This window comes from Phocoena sinus, chromosome 9 (genome assembly GCF_008692025.1).
Source record: "Phocoena sinus isolate mPhoSin1 chromosome 9, mPhoSin1.pri, whole genome shotgun sequence".
Lineage (NCBI taxonomy): Eukaryota > Metazoa > Chordata > Mammalia > Artiodactyla > Phocoenidae > Phocoena > Phocoena sinus.
The window spans coordinates 85748189-85767047 of record NC_045771.1 but is presented as its reverse complement, the minus strand read 5'-3'; the positions used below and the strand labels follow the sequence as shown (position 1 = coordinate 85767047).

General features: G+C 38.8%; 1 protein-coding gene across 1 annotated transcript in view; it reads right to left on the bottom strand.

The window, feature by feature from the left end:
* MAGI2 (membrane associated guanylate kinase, WW and PDZ domain containing 2) overlaps positions 1–18859 on the bottom strand; it is a 1347058-nt gene that overhangs the window by 169317 nt on the left and 1158882 nt on the right. The window contains exons 11-12 of the mRNA XM_032642294.1: positions 8301–8332; positions 1561–1750 (exon numbers count right to left, since the gene is read on the bottom strand). Coding sequence (XP_032498185.1) covers positions 1561–1750; positions 8301–8332 — 222 coding nt within the window. The remainder of the gene's footprint in view (positions 1–1560; positions 1751–8300; positions 8333–18859) is intronic.

The following is an 18859-nucleotide window of genomic DNA, read 5'->3' as shown; positions in this document are numbered from 1 at the left end:
CTGAGTTAGAACTTCACCTGTATCCTGATCTCTACTTGTTTATACTTATTTTTCTTGTCTCCCAGTTAAATTCGTGAGAGCAGGACATTTTACTCAACTTTGGAATCTCCTCATGGTACTGAGGGCCAAGTGGGTATTCAATAAATACTTGGTTATCGAAGCAGAAAAAGTATTAAGAACTGTGCTGAAATCTTGTCAAGTTTTTTCAGTATAGTGACCATTAATACCCTGAATTCATACCCTGCATTATACAGTGAAAAATGCCTACTTCGTTCTAACTCTATCACAGCAAAAACATTCTAACTCTACAGCCCTTTAAAGACATTTCAGTCGTTCTGCCAGAAGGAGAAGAATCAAATACAGCAGGCCTGACACAGCCAATTATTTTTATAAAGTGGCAGAGGGGCGGGGTGGTGGAGGTTCATTTTGATAAAGATGATTTCTCAATGGCCTGCTGTCCTAACTAGTTTATCAACCAAAATTACTTTTACAGAGAGTTGTAGAGGATGGGCAAAGGGATATGTCTACTTTTCCCCTTACCAGCTGGGGGTGTAATTCTCAGCCCCTGGGCTCATCAAAGAGTAAGCAGATTTGAGATCCTCTGAGATAACACACAACTTAAAACTTGCTATTCATGCTTCAGATGATAAAGTTGGAAAGAAGACACTGGCGGAACACCAAAACAAAGGAAATCAGCAGACCGTAAATGGGAGCGCCCGGAACCAAACCCTTCTCACTACGCTAGTTTTTTCAATCCATTACTCAAGTTCATATTGTACTGTGTATTCTCCTCATATATTATACATTCATGCCGTTTGGATTCCTGTCCTCTAACATTCAAAAGAGATGACCTGTGAGATGGTGGAAAGAGGCACAATGAACGTATATGCAATATTAAAAAGCTCTGTTTTCTAATATTTATAAAGCACAATGAAATAATTTTAGAAGACCTTCAAATAGGATGACAAGTGCCTACACGATATTTTACGAGCTAACTTTCAAATGGGCCCCAGTGCATTAAACAAGAAGTGGAATTTCAGGTAGAACTGATTGGTACCTGCTCTGTGCTGCTTTCGGAACCATTACTTTCACCATTATGAGTTGGAAGGACTTGGCTAACATTTTACTCACATTCCTAAAATCTTCAATGACTACATTCGTGGCTCTAAGGAAATCTAGGCTTCAGATCCAAGATCAGATTAAACATAAAAATCCCAACCATTTCTTCTCATTATCCGGTAGCTTAAATAAAACTAGCAACCTCTTCCCCTATTACCCACCCCTGGCCCCCCAAATACATTCCTGATTTTTCTCAGGGGCTTAGGGGGAAAAAGGTAGGAAACAAAATTTAAAACCAAAAGATATAAGCTTTTTTTGAGTTGACAGGCTTTCTTCTTTCTTTTTTAAAGAAAAGTTTCGATCAGCTGGCTTTACTTTTGAGATACATTTTGAACCTCAGAATATAAAATCACCACGCCAGATCATTTCAGCCTCAATATATCTCCTGTCAGGGCTTCAGCTGTTATTAATACACCCTTGTTTTTTGTGGCTTTCACTTACGCCTACTTTCATAAATGGCTCTAGATTTCTCGTAGAGCTCATATGGGTCAGGCTTCCTTGGGTCAAAGGCCTCTGTTGAGTCAGGAAATGAACTCCTGTGAAGGGCGGGTGGGAAGGGCAGGTTCTGCGGTATGGCCGGAGCAGATAGACTCGTTTGAGGACTGCCTTGATTCTCCCATCGGTCTGTTATCTGGAAAGTGAAAGAGAACAGAGAAAATGACTGACAATGAACTCTTTCTTGCTGTTTCCCTTGTCGCATACCACAGCCCTCACTTTTAAGTTTGACTTTCTTGCCCTGTAGACTTTTCTTTCACAAAACATTCAAAACTTTGGTATAAGTGCCTTGAGAGATTCTATTTCTATATAATAAAGCACCACAGATGGTTATAAATATATGTGTTGCCTGACTTTTGAATGTAAACTTTCATAACCTTGTCACCTACTAGCTAGTAATTTTCAGCACATCACTTAATCTGTCAGAGTCTGTTTTTTCTCCCTATAAAATAAAGACAATATGTATCTCAAGATAATTTATCTTTAAGTGCTTATGGTATTGTTCCTTTTCTAAGATGGCCCCAATTCATTACACCATTTTTACTAAAGAAGAAGATGAAGTAGTCTGCATGCATCCATTTGATACCTATGCATATCCGAACCACCTCCTATACTTGAACATTCAATCACTTTCCTCACAGTTTATAAGTAATTATACAACGCTTTGGGATTTTTGAATTGTTCAAAATCTTCTACGAAGCCTCATTTACTGCTGATCTGGTGGTTTCTTCTCCAAAATGCTGCTGCTGCTACCATCATAATTTATTAATGGTCTGTAGAATACTATGCTCTTTCATATACATTACCTTCTTTGATCCTCACTATAGGCCCGTGAGGTAGAGCAGGGACTCATTCCTTTTTATCAAGGAGAAAGCTGCGTTCACCGAGATCAGCTGTTTGCACAGCCAACTTCAATAATCAACTGATTGCTCATTCAAACTCAACTTCAGCTTTTCTGCTTTGACTAAACCTGTCGTGTGCAGAATGATATTAGGGTACCCTCTTGTCTAAAATTCTGCACTGGGTGAGCGTGGTCCTCAGGCCGCTCTCTAGTGGGATACAGTGGCTCCTGAGGGCCCAGGTCCTGATTCTCTCTCTTGTATCCACTGATGGTCTCTCCTCTCATTCCTTGGCATCCATCAGGTTCTCTCCAGCCTCTGAACCCTTGCATACTTTCTCTTTCTGCCTGCAAAGTTTACCCATTTTCCACCCTTCCATCTCCCATCCTCATTATACCTGGATACTAGATTCAGATGAGACACCTGCTCTAGAAGGCCTTTGCTGACCATTCCTGATCTGGTTACTTGTCCCTTCTGGGTGCTCCCACAGCACCCTCTACCTACCCCTCACACTCAATCGTAATTGCGAGTCTACCTTTGTCTCCGCAAATAGATTATGTTGGGGAGAGACTGCAGGGGATGCAGTTTCTCCCACTGTTGTATTACCAATATATAGCAAGTGCTCAGAAAATGTAAATTTAGTGACTGAATGAAATCATCAGTAACATATGGTCACTTGTTCTTTCTTTAAAACCAGTTTTGTTTGATACACACTATTTTGAGCTTGACAGGATTTTAACTTTCGGGCCCCTATTGCACTGTCCTGCTTCTGTTTTCATGATGGCTATATTTTGGTCAGGGCTCCAAAGCAAGCTGTCACCTATCAGTGATAATGTTTTAAAGGTAGAGAGGATTTGAGGTACTATGTACTGTGTCCTTGTGTAACACAAAGGTCCCTGTGACTCACTTATGTACTTGGGACTGTGGCAGGGGTCAGGTAAGCCAGCAAACTGGGAAAGAAATGGGTCATTGACCCTTCTCTCAATAAGACTGGTGCTACAGTCGGAATGTTTGAGGTCCCTCAAAATGCCTATGTTGACAACCTAACACCCAAGGTAATATTACTAGAACGTGGAGCTTTGGGGGAGATAATTAGGTCATGAGACGACAGCCCTCATGAATGGAATTAGTCCCCTTATAAAGGAGACCCCAGAGAGCTCTGTAGTCCCTTCTGCCAGGTGAGGTTACAGCAAAAAGATGGCCATTTAGGAAGTGGGCTCTCACCAGAAACTGAATCTTCTGGAACCTTGATCTTGGACTTCCAGACTCCAGAACTATGAGAAATAAATTTCTGTTTTTTATAAGCCACCAGTCTATGGTATTTTATTATAGCTGTTGGAAGAAACTAAGACAACTGGCTTCATTTTAATTTGTTTTCTATATGGGCTACTGACCAAGCTTTCGTTTGAACAAGGATTCTATAGCTAACAAAGATGGAAAACCCCTAATATTAAACATAATCTCTAGGAACATAGAGAGGTCCAGCAGCTGTCAGTGGCAGACCCTGGGTCAGAAACCAATCTATAACTATAATGGGAGTGCTATTTGCAATAATAATACATTGAGGGGAATAACTGGTAAACTTGTTTAGAGTTCTGGCTAATTTTCTGCTCAGTGACCCTTTTGCTCCCGTTTAGTAAAAATCTTTAAATATGCGCTTCATAATTCATTTGAAAGCAAAATTTGCCTACGAAGCCATGGTGGGTTCCTTTGGTCATCCATTCTCTGTGCCTTTGCTATGACAGGAAGACCCACGTTGTGGCTAAAGGCGTATTTTTTTATTTTTCACTTTAACTGACTTTAGGCACCATGTGGGTGCATTCTGGCTATGACTTTCTCCCTTCTGTTTCCAAACATAAGATACTAAATTCTAAAAAATAAATAAATTAGAAATATGGTCTGAATTGCTGTAGTATCATCATAGGGCTTCAGCAAATGTCTATTTCTTTCTCCCGTCTTCCACGGAGGGTTATCTGATTCCTCCATAAGTCTTGCTGGTATATGCACTGTCCACGTGCAGTCACTGGAGCAAACATGGTTCAGGTGAAATATTAGTATTCTAAAAAACATTCTGAAAACTACAAAATAAATAACGCTTTGGGCACTGTTTGGGAAAGTTTCTGTGGCAGATTGACAAATTCTACAATTTCTATAGCAGAGATGGAGAAATTCACTGATTCCAGTTCATGCTTAGTAAAGCATTCACAATGTCTTGCTGTGACGTTCATAAACCCTCAAGTCACTCTGTCAGGGATTTGTAAGATTGTAGAGCAGAAAATCACAGCGCCCGTGAAATACTGAAAAGGCAGACTTGTAGTCCTTCACACCCTTGCCCCCTAATTGAGTTATTTGTTATTCCGACGCAGAAGACCATGGAGCAAACCCCCTGCCCTGGGATCAGAGGGCACCCTCTGCTTTCTGGGACTGGTGTGCTGATCTGACAACATCTTTTGAAAGGTGCCCTCTGTTGACTTCTCCCTACTTTCTTAGATAGCTTGGTCTTTGCACTTTTGCTTTCTAGCCGGACACCTTGTGCTCACTTGTTCCTCTCAGTCTTCGTGAACCACCTAGATTCTGATCCCATCCCCTTATGCCACCTAGAGTCTTCCTGGCCGTGACCTCTAGAGAACTGTGTTTCCTGCCGGCGTTTGCCTCTCAACAAGGCTTCTGATTGAATCTTGTCCAGTCCCAGTGGTGTCCTTACCTAGGCTAATATTTATAAACACATAACTAGAGTAAGAAACATGAAAACAAAATCATTTTCTTTATATGGCAGGAGCCTTGTATCTCTGTTGGCCTTGACGAACGAGTGAATGTCTAACTGTATGAAAGGACAGTCACTGAAGTATCAGTGGACAGGGTGGACATACAGTCCACAACGAGATATCAAAGAGTAAAGCAGAAGAAGCTGATCATGGTGTGGTTGATGCTTCTTAACTCCACCTTGACGAACGAGTGAATGTCTAACTGTATGAAAGGACAGTCACTGAAGTATCAGTGGACAGGGTGGACATACAGTCCACAACGAGATATCAAAGAGTAAAGCAGAAGAACCTGGTCATGGTGTGGATGATGCTTCTTAACTCCACCTTCTGATTCTAGGATGCATACTGGGAACAGAGGGCTTGTGAACAAGGCAAGTTGTCCTCCCCATGCAAACTCTACAAACTGTTTGCTTCCTGTAGAAGCTGGGGTAGTCTAAACACACCTCCTCAGGATTTTAGGGCAGGGCTGGGAGATGAAGGCTTTTGGCTTGATTCAGTACTTGAAGAATGAACTTGGACTCCTTCCAGATGGAGAGACTGAGAACCCACTATAATTAATGCATTACTTGTTAAACAGAAGTGACTATCTTTTTTTTGTGTGTGTGGTATACAGGCCTCTCACTGCTGTGGCCTCTCCCGTTGCGGAGGACAGGCTCCGGACGCACAGGCTCAGTGGCCATGGCTCACAGGCCCAGCCCCTCCGCGGCATGTGGGATCCTCCCGGACCGGGGTGCGAACCCACGTCCCCTGCATCGGCAGGCAGAGTCTCAACCACTGCGCCACCAAGGAAGCCCCAGAAGTGACTATCTTGATGTGGATTAGCTTAAGGTGTGGATCAGTAGGACGGAAGAGTGTCAGGAAGTGACACAAGACTGGGAGAAGGGGAGACCTCACTCAAGGTAACATTTCCTTATCCTAAGGATGTCATCAATCCTCTTTCAGAGGAGAGAGTGTATAAATCCAAATACAGTGGGTATGTGTTTATATATATATTTGTTGAAGTGAATAGTTTTGCAAACTACCTTCATTTCGTAGGGTGATTAATTTATTAAGGGTTTATGCATGGAGGGTCTGCTTTCTAGGATGACGATAGTTTATATTTTTGAGCATGTAGAGGCTCTGCTTCAAGCACGTTACATGGACTAAGCCACAGACTCTTCAGAGTAACCATATGAGAGGAGTATTATTATTATCCCCATTTTATAGATGAACTTGAAATACTGAAAGCTTAAGTAGCTAGTGGAAGGTACGATAGCTAGTAAGGAGAAGAAGCACAGTTTGACTGTAGGCAGTAAGCCTTCAGAACCTGCACCCTAAACCATTATACCACACTGCCTGTCATCACAGTCCCGAGTCTGAAGAGTTTCTGGGGGATACATGGAGGATGTTAAATTGACAGTCTTCTATCTTCTCTTAGCCTAGGACCTGGAACTCCAAGCCTTGGCTTTTGTAGGGATGTATGGGTTCAGGATTAATTGTAAATTAAGTTCATAAAACTTTTTTTGGAATTATTGAGTACGGATGTAATTACTGTAATGACAGCAAATGCTGTAATTATGCCAAATGGCGTCATTTGTGTAAATGTGGTGCATATAAGGAAATCACTAGATTGCATAATTGTAGCACCAGGATGAGGTTACAAGAGTCCTTGTTATATTAGATAAAGATGTGTGTAACCACAGAGCACAGATTTAACTCTGACGGTGAAAGGAAGGCATTATTTAGAGTTTGGTCAAGATAGAACAAATTTCATTTAAAATACCTCTTTCAAAATCACATGCATCACTAAGTGGTTTAACTAGGCCCAAGTGAGACCAGTTTTCCCATCTGATATTCTCTGTGGACCAGATGAGCCGAATGCTAAATGAGGACATGCTTGGTTGGAATGTTCTGACAGCTCAGCCGCTCATCACCAGCTCCGGTTTCCTCATCTGTCTTTGAGAGGAACCTGGAGCTCAGGCATATTCCAGGGCTCAATAATATTTTATTTTCACTTGTCTTCAAATAATTTTAAAGCCATGTTATTTAATTAAGCCAGTTATTGCGCTTGAAAAGTATGCAAAATTATATCTCCATTTCTAAAATGAGAAAATCAAGCAGTTAAATAAATATTTCCTCAGTAAAAGAAAAAAGGGAAGCATTTAACCCAAGAATTCCCTACTCACTGGCCAAACCAGGGGCCACTGCTGTCTGAGCTGCTTACTCTGAGAGGAATGAAAAGTAGGTGGAAGATGTGATCCCCTGAGATTTTTGTTTTGTTTTGTTTTTGTTGTTACTTGAATCACTTTGCTAAGCTCTCTTCCAGTCGTGAGTTTTAGCCATTCCAGTTAGGGTCGACTATTCTAACACACTATAGAATGGGATTCCAGAAAACCAGTCCCAGGTCGTGGGACTTGGATAATTACTAGTTTTAATCTAACGGCAAGTAAAGATTATCTCTAGCTGGGAAGGCAACTTGGCTAAACTTGCCTCACAAAAAGATTATTAAAATACCAGGCTTCTGGTACCTTAGCATCAAAATTTCAGGACAATTCATAAAGAAACTAGGCCCAGAGAGATTAGGTGATGGCAGAGTTCACCGGTTTCTGAAGATTCAGAAGCACCACTTTGAGTGACTGTCAGGTTTGGTAGGAAAAAAAAATGTTTTTCACACACACACACATATTTAGCTCTGTATACATTAAAAAGTAAATATAAATACACAAATATACATATACAGGTACATTTCTTGTGGACCAGACTTAACTTGCAGGTCAAGACCTCTGAGCTTATAATTTGTACTGTTTTTAAAAATTCAATGGGATAAAAACGATCGTATTTCTGACAGGGGGTAAAACAAAGTTTTCTAAAGTATTTTCAGTACACCATACTGAAGAGTGTTGATGCTCATCTTGTAAAAATATTAAAAGACAGAATTGTCTTTATAGGAAAGTAAGACAAGTTATTCTTACACAGAGGATCTGCTCTTTTGACATCACAAATCTCAGAGGAGGAAGAGATTTTGAGGTCACCCAATTTAAATCTTACTTAATGGAATTGTAATAATAACCAGCAGTAAAGAAGTAGAATAATTTCAACTTACAGGCTTTGGAGTTTTCCATGGAGAAAAGAAACCTGTAATAAAGAAAATAATATTTGAACTTTGAAAATACATCCCACTACCACTTACGGGTGGCATGATATTTAGATAACTGCAAGTTATTTTAAATCGGTTAATAGCAAACAACAACAACAAATTCTGCCTGGCTGCATAGTTTTTTTCAAGGGGGCCCAAATAATTTTATTGGAATTATATTAATGATTCTAGGAATATTTCCCTATTTGGCCTGAAGATTCTGAAGCCCAGTGACAGTGAATAACCGTGCGGCAAACGATCCGTCACTTTACAAGAGCTAAGACTGAGTCATCCTTAGGGATTTGTGTGGCGCAGCCTTAGTGGGAGAGGGAGAAAGAATATAGATAGAAAGTTAGATATTTAAAGGTTAATACCTTTGCTTAGTATAAGAAATAATTCTGCTTTATGTACCTGCTTTGTGCGATTAAAAATCAATCAACAAGCCTTCATTAGTCCTAACTTTAAAAATAATGTATATACATATATTATGAATTAGATTCTATTATAATTGCTTATGGGCCTTTTCTCCCACTGAGATCTTCTCTAGAGCAGATATCTATTTTATTATCCCTCTACCCTAGTGTTAGCCCAATGTTTTTCATGAAAAAGCAGCTCAAAATGTTTGTTAATTGACTGACTAATGTATCATCAAAGCCAGGCTTTTTTCAGCTTATTGAGCTCTTTCAATTATCACAGATGGTGCGACAATGGGACTGACTCTGTTGTGATCCGAACGACCTTTAAGATAATTAAAAGTACAGATTAATTCCTTTTTCTTTTTTTCCCCTTTATTGTTATTATTTTATCATACTGACCCTAGCAAGCCAAAGCATGATCTAGCATACAAAACAAAATTACTTTCTTTTCACATCACCTTGTCCCTCTTTCAACGATTTCACTCATGTTCATGTTAGGTGGTGTCTGATAAAATGCCTAATAAAAAATGGAATGTTGAAAATATGCCACATAATGTTTACAACCTTTAAAAAACTGGGACTGGTACAAAATGGATTATGTTTTTCAACTATTCTCATTTATAGGAAATATCTGAAGAATCTAGGCACAATTATCTAGAAGTTAAAGCCATCCCACTCAGTTATGGTGTAAATACTAACTGCATCTCAGCGCAACGTTGTGAAGAGCTGATGCTGCATTTTATGAAAAGAGCGAAAGTATGTAAATCCATTATGTTCCTCAGCTTTCCTTGAAACACAGAGCTAAATTTAATGCTTAAGTATAACAACTATCTTACTAAAGGAGACGGGTAGAATTAGCTCACTTTCTCACACACTCTGTATGTATGTTCTTGTATCTCTTTCCAACTATTAAAAAATTCTGTTCAATGTGTGGTTTGATTATAATTTAATTACAAGGATTTAATCACATCCTTTTGCGTAACAGCTGAGAGTAAAACTACAGATAAATAAATACATTTCTCTCTTTGACTCATTCTGTAAAATGCCAATGAAAACAATTTGACCACTAATTAGAAAAGTGAAAAGCACTGTGACCTATTGGCCAATTAACGATTATTTTCACTGAAGGATAAAATTTGTTTGCTGTTTTATGGAACTGCCGGCACAGTTCTTTTGAGAAAAGATGTCATTTACACATTCTCACAATGTCAAAACATTCAATTATTTCCTCTACTTTCTCTGTGCTCCTCCACTTTCTTCTTCTCGCAGTGCCAGAACGGATTTTGAGTATGTGCTGCTTTACATTTGTTAGGTGCTGGGAGTTTCTTAGACTTACAGTGTATTGAAAATGGTTCCTTTTTATGGAGCTCTCATCTCCACATGGGGCATTATCTTAAAAGATGATTATTCCTCCTATAGAAAACGTATAATCATCAGACCTCTCAATAGTGATGGTGTCAGAACTAAAATGGCATAAAAGGGACATTAGTCAAGATCAGACAAGAAGAGAGGACCGTTTGATTTGACCACCTATCATCACAGGCACTTTGGCTTCCCCTTCTTTTGAGGCTGTTTGATTCCGTCTGACCTCAGACCACTGGCACGACCCAGGACTTCTTCACTGCGCCCATCATGGCAGTTTCCGAAATACGTCTAATGATGAGCTGTGCCTAGGAGGCTTTGGTCTCTGAAGCAACAGTTGCCCTTTCTGAGTCATTGTCCAAAAGAAGCTGCTTGCCTCAGAGTAAGTAATTTTAGGTAGTAGAAATAGTATCAGAATAGATTTCCTTAAAAATAAATAACTTACGTGACAGAGCTTCTCTGGCAAATTATCAATCATGCTATAAACATTGAAATGAAGATGAATAGAAAACATCTATTTTGGGTATACCCAATTTGGCTCAATTAATGATAAGGTCAAGTTTTCTATCTGATTAATCTCCAGTTTTCTGGTCAACTTCATTGGAAGAGCTACATAAACACTATAATAGTGTGGGTCAAATTATTATATATTATAAATGTATGGTAACCTTTTGTAGGGTTTATCCCTCTAAGAAATCTAGTTTATTCCAATTAACATAAAAAAAAAAAACAAAATAAAAACATTTAAATCCTTATTTCTGTAATTTTTCTTTTTCTGAAATCATTCTGGTTTGACCCAGATCACAGAAGACAGGCTTGGTGTGTTGAGACTATACTTTTAGGTGTCTCACCACCTACCTTCACAGGGGCATAAGAATAGGGATATAGATAACTTTTTCTTAAGCCTTTCAGAGCTGATAGTCCTCTTTACAAAGTCAAGTTCATAAATAAGAGCTTTTTCTTTAAAATGCTAATAAAGCTTCCTTTATATTTTAGTTTATTTCTGGCCTTTATTTCACCTACTTCTACAGAAAGCGGAATATTACATTTCTCTTATGGAATTAAAATTTCTTTATAATGACTTGACCTCTGTTTTCCATACTGCTCATTTATTGAAGTGTGCTTGTGCGTGTGTGTGTGTGTGTGTGTGTGTACAAATGCAAACATTTATTTAACCCTAACTCTGAGACAACAAAAGTGAAAGACCTCAAGATAGTTTTTTTTTTTTTTTTTTTGCGGTACGCGGGCCTCTCACTGTTGTGGCCTCTCCCGTTGCGGAGCACAGGCTCCGGACGCGCAGGCTCAGCGGCCATGGCTCACGGGCCCAGCAGCTCCGCGGCATGTGGGATCCTCCCGGACCAGGGCACGAACCCGCGTCCCCTGCATCGGCAGGCGGACTCTCAACCACTGTGCCACCAGGGAAGCCCTCAAGATAGTTTTTAGCTAAATGAAACATGAGTAGGGACATTTTTAAAAGGGAAGAGAAAAAAATGGGAAAAGTTACATGCAGCCAATAAGGAAATTTTGATGCATTTAATATGAAGCACAAAACTGAATTAGATCTCTAAAAATCTGTCTTCTTTAAAACAAGAAATAAAACTAAAATATATTTTTAATTCCTCATGTAAAAGCACAAGGAGATGGACAGAGAAACAGAAACAGTGCAAATAGCTTAGAGAAGAAATTCTGGTGCCTGAAAATGCAAGAGCAGAGAAGACAACACCAACTTCATACTGAAGTTTAAATTAAATTCTATATGTCAGCTAAATACAATTTTTAATAATTACAGGAATATGGTTACCAGATAAAATATAATATGCTCAGTTAAATTTGAATTTCAGATAAGCAATGAATGATTTTGTAGTATGTCCTGTATACTGACTGCATGTGACATACATTGCATAGGGCATACTTATATTAACAATTATTTGTTTATCTGCAATTCAATTTAACTGGGAAGTCTGTATTTTTATTTTTGCTAAATCTGAACACCCTGTATAGGGAACACTTTATATATGACCTGGGTAACCAGTTAAAAATAAAACACAATAGTAATGTCTGCTGTAGGTAATATCCATTCAGTTAAGGAAAAACCAAAAAAAAATTTAGTATTTCCTATTCTTGCACCCCGTCCAATGTTTTCTTGCTAGGAATCTTGCTTTGGGAGAAATCTGAGAACATTCTGTGCATATCATTGGATCGTGCTGGTCACCTGTTCATTAGTAACAATGTTTGACTGAGGTCTCACCTCACATGATGCAAACTCTGTGGGGACAATGTCAGTGTCACAAAGGACCGTTTTCAAATTGTGTGATGATTGGCTAGCAACACTGCCTTATCCCAAGGGGAAAGTTCCACAAAACCACAAAAGTGGTTTTTCAGAACCTACTTCTCCTGACACATGATACTCAAAATGAAAGAACATCAATGTAGTCACCGCAGCTCTGAAGGGAGAGACATTTGTGAGTTGCATTTGCATTTGTGAGTTGTTTGGTAAGAGTCTTTTTTTTGTTTGTTTTTTAAAATCATTATTCACAGGGCCCATCACAAGATGACAAACTTCCTTAAAACCACCCCACTTCGAATAAGGGATCAAAATACAATAAATAACAACTTAACAGAGAATCCCAACATGATATCTTCAATTTGGAATAACGTCAGGGCAACTTTTTGGGATTTCTAGTAATTGCCCCAAACAGGACTAAATCTTTCAATATGCCTCTGTATTCCATTCGATATACTGAATGAACTACCATTTGCAGAATGTGAAATGGTTTCTTCTTCAACTGAAGTACTTGCTACAACATATGACTCTGACTTTGAAAACTATCATTAGTTTCATGTATTTTATAGAAAATTCTACAGTTACTACACATGACAGAGATGCAGAGGAGACACTTTCTATTTCTCTCTTTCTTTAAGCAACAAAAGAAGAGTAGGGGCCTGTTTCAGTGAAGATGTTCATGACCTGAGTTATTAAAAGCTTTGTTCTATTTTGTTTGAAAAACAAGACACAACAATGTGAATATACTTAACACTACTGAATTGTTCACTTAAATATGGTTAATATGGCAAATTTTATGTTATGTATGTTTTATCACAATTTAGAAAAGCAATAAAAAAAAAGGAGGAAAAAGAAAGGGAGAACAAAAGTATGCAAATATCACATGAATGTGAGGGAAAATAAAGAGAGAAAGTAAGAAAGAGAATTTTTTTTTCACAGTCCCTGTGGCATCCTGCTGGAGGACAGGAAACTCACTTGGACACTTGCACAGACCCTTTCACCTCTTAAGTTATCCTTTCTTATAAAGGATTGTAAGCAATAAAGGGGATTCATGTTCCTACTACATCCTGAAAATATTTCAGGGACAGTGGGAAACTCTTCCAATAGAGGAACTCTTTTTCTTTAAAGTTTCCCAAAGAGGGGAAAAGCCCCAGGGTTTTAAAAATCTCCAGTTAAGGCTAATTTAAGGAAGAAAAATACCACTAATAAAGTTAATCTTTAATTTAAAGATCCTCCCATTTCCCCACAGCCTGGCAAATTTTCCATCAGAAATTCAGCCTTTGGTAAATGTAAGCCAGCAGGGTAATGAGCTAATTTCCATTAAAACTAGTTCAGTGTTATTCACTTTTTTCCCGGTTTTTGACTGATCACGTATTTCTTATTAAAATTCATCAAATGAGTTAAACCCTACAGTTCCTTTAGATAATTTGTTTAAGCTATTTCGAATCAGTAAAAGGGCAATTTTTCTTAATGAAACTGACCTAGGCTAAGAAACGGCCTTCCCATTAAAGATACTGCTGGTGGTACCCTAACCTCACATCGCCATGTTTCAGCCAAGCAAAATATTCAATTTGCAAAGAAAATTTCGAATTGGTGGCCATCTTTGGCCTACAGAATCTCTTTTTATGTGGAGAGCTGAGGCTTTCTCTGCAATGTTTTAAAGATGGTCCTTTCTGCATCTTTTGAATAGAAGTGTTTTTCTTATAAACACTATAAAGCTGTTTTCAAATGGCCGTTTCCCCCCAAGGCTTTGTTCTTTATGGAGAGAGCAATCCGACCATTTCAAGTAATCCCAATGAGTGTCTAGAAAGGATAAGCCTGCACATGTTGTCTTCTGATAAACTCAGTTACATAAATGATATGTTCAAAATAAAGCAGGCCAGGTAGATACCCTTGAATGGGAATAAAGGAACAGACTGGAAGAGGAAGAAAAGTTTTAGTCAGGGAGGCTAAAACTCAGAGTGAGGTGAGGCTTGCTGAACATAGTAGCAACTACAAAGGGCTTTTTCTTCATGTTCTGAACAAGACCAAGGGCACTGAAGAGAGAAACCGCTCTGTGCTTATGGTGCGCTATAAACAGTTGGCAAAGGAAATGCGGAAGGATATCAGTCCTGCAAATAGAAAAGCCCAATTCTGAGAGTAATTTTTTTTTACAATAACGAAAGCATAGCATTGTTTTTTGTTTTTTTTTTTGAGAAACCAATCTAGAAACATCTTTAAGTAATTTGAGATTAAACATCTTAAATTTAATCATTAAATTACATCAATATTAAATAAATATTTATTGAGTCGTGTGTGTCTCACAAGCACCACAGATTCAACAGAGAAAAATGGAAGCTTTGGCCTTCCCTCCCACATCACTTCCCGTGTGTTCCCTATTTTGGAAAATTTCACTTGCCTTTCCAAGTTTTAAAAACAGGAACCTGAAAGTCATTCTTAACCTCTCTCTCTCTGCCTCGCTTCCTTATCACCAAATTCTGTCTATTCTACCTCCAAAATCTATTGCACATCCACTTCTCTCCATCTCCACAGACACCATCATAATCCACACTCACCATCGTCTCCTACTTCAACCGAAGCAAGAGCAAATTTGCGGGTGCCACAGAATCTGATCACGCTTAAAATCCTTCAATGGATTCCCATACTTTTGTGATAAAACACAAAACCTCCAAGCCTTTATATAACTTTGTCCCTACTTACTCCCCAGACACCTCATGGGTTATTGCCCTTCACTCACTGAACTTCCTTGAATAAACCAGGCTTTTCTAACCACAGGGCCTTTGCACAAGCTCCTCTGTTTACCTACCCTTTTTTTTTAATTCAATCGTTTTATTTTTTTTAACATCTTTATTGGAGTATAATTGCTTTAGATGTTGTGTTAGTTTCTGCTGTGTAACTACCTACCTCCCCTTTTTAACCCTTCACCAAACTATCTCTGACTCCTTCTTTATGTGTCAGCTTAAACACTACCTCCCCAGGGAAGACGTCCCTGACCTTTCATTTTAAATTGAAGTTCTCCACTATAATTTTTCATTGCCTCCTCTATTTTTACTTTATATGGCACTCATCACTATTTATAAATATATTTATGAAATCATATTTATGTAATTGTATTTGTGAGATTAGTTCAATGCCCATCTCCCCAACTAAAGTATTAATTCCATTAGGGGAGAAATCATATCTATTTTGTTCACAGTGTATTCCCAGTACGTAGCACAATGCTTGACACACAGTAGATACTTCAATAGACATATGTGATGAATTAATAATAGAAGTGAAGAGTGAGGAGGGCAGCATGAAACAGAGTCACAAGATACTAAGGAGACTGATGAGGCACGGTGATTTGCTGGGGGTGGAGGAGTGGTATAAAGGAGAAGATGAAATCCATGAAGACTTCTAACTTGGGAAACTATCTGGATGATGGTGTCATTAGCTAAGGTATGAAATATAGGAAAGAGGTTTCTTTGAATGGAGTCTAGAAAGTTGGGTAATGGGCAAAATGAGTTTGAGGTGCCTTTGGGAGTTTGGGTTCGTATGTAGCTGAAATACATTTTGAAGTTTCAACCAAAGTGAATTTGGGTTCAGGTGAAGACAGGTAGTAGTTTGCTCTCTTTTCCGGTGCTCAGTAGGAGTGTCGTGATTAGAGATATGTCAGGTAAAACTTAAAACGATATACCAAATTTGCATAGCATGGGAAGAGAACTCCTATGGGTATGCAGAATGAATGAATGTCTGGGAGCCAAGTAAACAGAAGGTTTCAAGAAGTAGTCAACAGAAATACTCATAAAACAAGGCTTTAAGTGGTTTGTGAAACACGAGTGTCACAGGTGGCCTCAGTGGAAGCAGCTGACTGTCAGGACAGAGACAGAAATCAGATTTCAGGAGGTCTGAATGAATGGAGGGTGAGGAAGTGAAACTGAGAAGTGGCTATGAGGTCATAAGGCTGCCCATGAAGGGAAGATTTCTTTCAGGAGAGGCATACATTCAGATGAGAAGGTACCTGAACAGAGTCTGAAGATTCAGTAGAAAAGGGGATAATTGGTGGAATTATTTCATGATGAGATGAGAGATGGGATCTAGAGTGCAAAGGGGAGCAATTAACCTTAAGAGAGAAACAGCATCCAAGTCCTTATCAAGAGGCTGGAGCAGGTCTATGAGGGAAACCTCCAGGGTCTACACCATGGAGCAGGGATGGGACTCAGTAGGAGAATTTACTCACAGTGGGTGAAAGTGGCAAAAACAGTGGGGGTTTGTAGGGGCTCAGGGTATGCAAGGAAACTGGAGGAGATAACAAAAATAACCTGTATCAAAATGTTTGGTTCAGAGGGATGAGACAAAGATGCAAACAGAAAAATAATTTCTGAGACAGTATTAGTGGAAAGGTCATGCACACAGGATACGAGGTAAAAGTGACTTGGCTCTAGCACCAGCTCCACCTGCCACTAGTTACATCATCTCACACATCCTTGGGAGGGCGTGTACACCAGGACTAACTCCCAGGATCTGAGTGAGACTCTGGATTTACTCTGAGGCTCATGCCTGGGTGGCCATTCCCTGATCTAAGGCTCAGATTCCTTATCTGTAACGAAGTAAAGACAATAATATGGATTATTGCAGGGGGAACTAAATAAAAATGCACTTTACGTTTTACTAATTTAAAATGGCACACTGGAGAGGCCAGACAGCAGAAGCAAGAAGAACTACAATCCTGCAGCCTGTGGAAAAAAAAACACATACACAGAAAGACAGGATGAAAAGGCAGAGGGTGAAGACCAGATGAAGGAACAAGATAAAACCCCAGGAAAACATCTAAATGAAGGGAGATAGGCAACCTTCCGGAAAAAGAATTCAGAATAATGATAGTGAAGATGATCCAGGACCTTGGAAAAAGAATGGAGGCAAAGATCTAGAAGATGCAAGAAATGTTTAACAAACACCTAGAAGAATTAAAGAACAAACAAACAGAGATGAACAATACAATACGTGAAATGAAAACTACACTAGAAGGAATCAATAGCAGAATAAGTGAGGCAGAAGAACGGATAAGTGACCTGGAAGACAGAATGGTGGAATTCACTGCCGAAGAACAGAATAAAGAAAAAAAGAATGAAAAGAAATGAAGACAGCCTAAGAGACCTCTGGGACAACATTAAATGCAATAACATTTGCATTATAGGGGTCCCAGAAGGAGAAGAGAGAGAGAAAAGACCCGAGAAAATAGTTGAAGAGATTATAGTCAAAAACTTTCCTAACATGGGAAAGGAAATAGCCACCCAAGTCCAGGAAGCATAGGGAGTCCCAGGCAGGATAAACCCAAGGAGAAACACGTCAAGACACATAGTAATCAAACTGACAAAAATTCAAGACAAAGAAAAATTACTGAAAGCAACAAGGGAAAAACAACAAATAACATACAAGGAACTCCCATAAGGTTAACAGCTGATTTGTGAGCAGAAACTCTACAAGCCAGAGGGAGTTGCATGACATATTTAAAGTGATGAAAGGGAAGAAACTACAACAAAGATTACTCTACCCAGCAAGGAACTCATTCAGAATCAACGGAAAAATCAAAAGCTTTACAGACAAGCAAAAGCTAAGAGAATTCAGCACCACCAAACCACTTCTACAATAAATTCTAAAGGAACTTCTCTAAGTGGGAAACACAAGAGAAGAAAAGGACCTACAAAAACAAATCCATACCAATTAAGAAAATGGTCATAGGAACATACATATCGATAATTACCTTAAACGTGAATGGATTAAACACTCCAGCCAAAAGACACAGGCTCACTGAATGGATATAAAAACAAGACCCGTATATATGCAGTCTACAAGAGACCCACTTCAGACCTAGGGACCCATAAAGACTGAAAGTGAGGGGATGGAAAAAGATATTCCATGAAAATGGAAATCAAAAGAAAGCTGGAGGAGCAATACTCATATCAGATAAAATAGACTTTAAAATAAAGAACGTTACAAGAGACAAGGAAGGACACTACATAATGATCAAGGGATCAATCCAAGAAGAAGATATAACAATTATAAATATATATGCACACAGCATAGGAGCACCTTAAAACAAAAGGCAACTGCTAACAGCTATAAAAGAGGAAATCGACAGTAACACAATAATAGTGGGGGACATTAACATCTCACTTACACCAACGGACAGATCATCCAAACAGAAAAGTAATAAGGAAACACAAGATTTAAATGACACAATAGACCAGATAGATTTAATTGATATTTACAGGACATTCCATCCAAAAACAGCAGATTACACTTTCTTCTCAAGTGTGCAGAGAACATTCTCCAGGATAGATCATATCTTGGGTCACAAATCAAGGCTTGGTAAATTTAAGAAAATTGAAATCGTATCAAGTATCTTTTCCGACCACAATGCTATGAGACTAGATTTCAATTAGAGGAAAAAATCTGTAAAAAATACAAACACATGGAGGCTA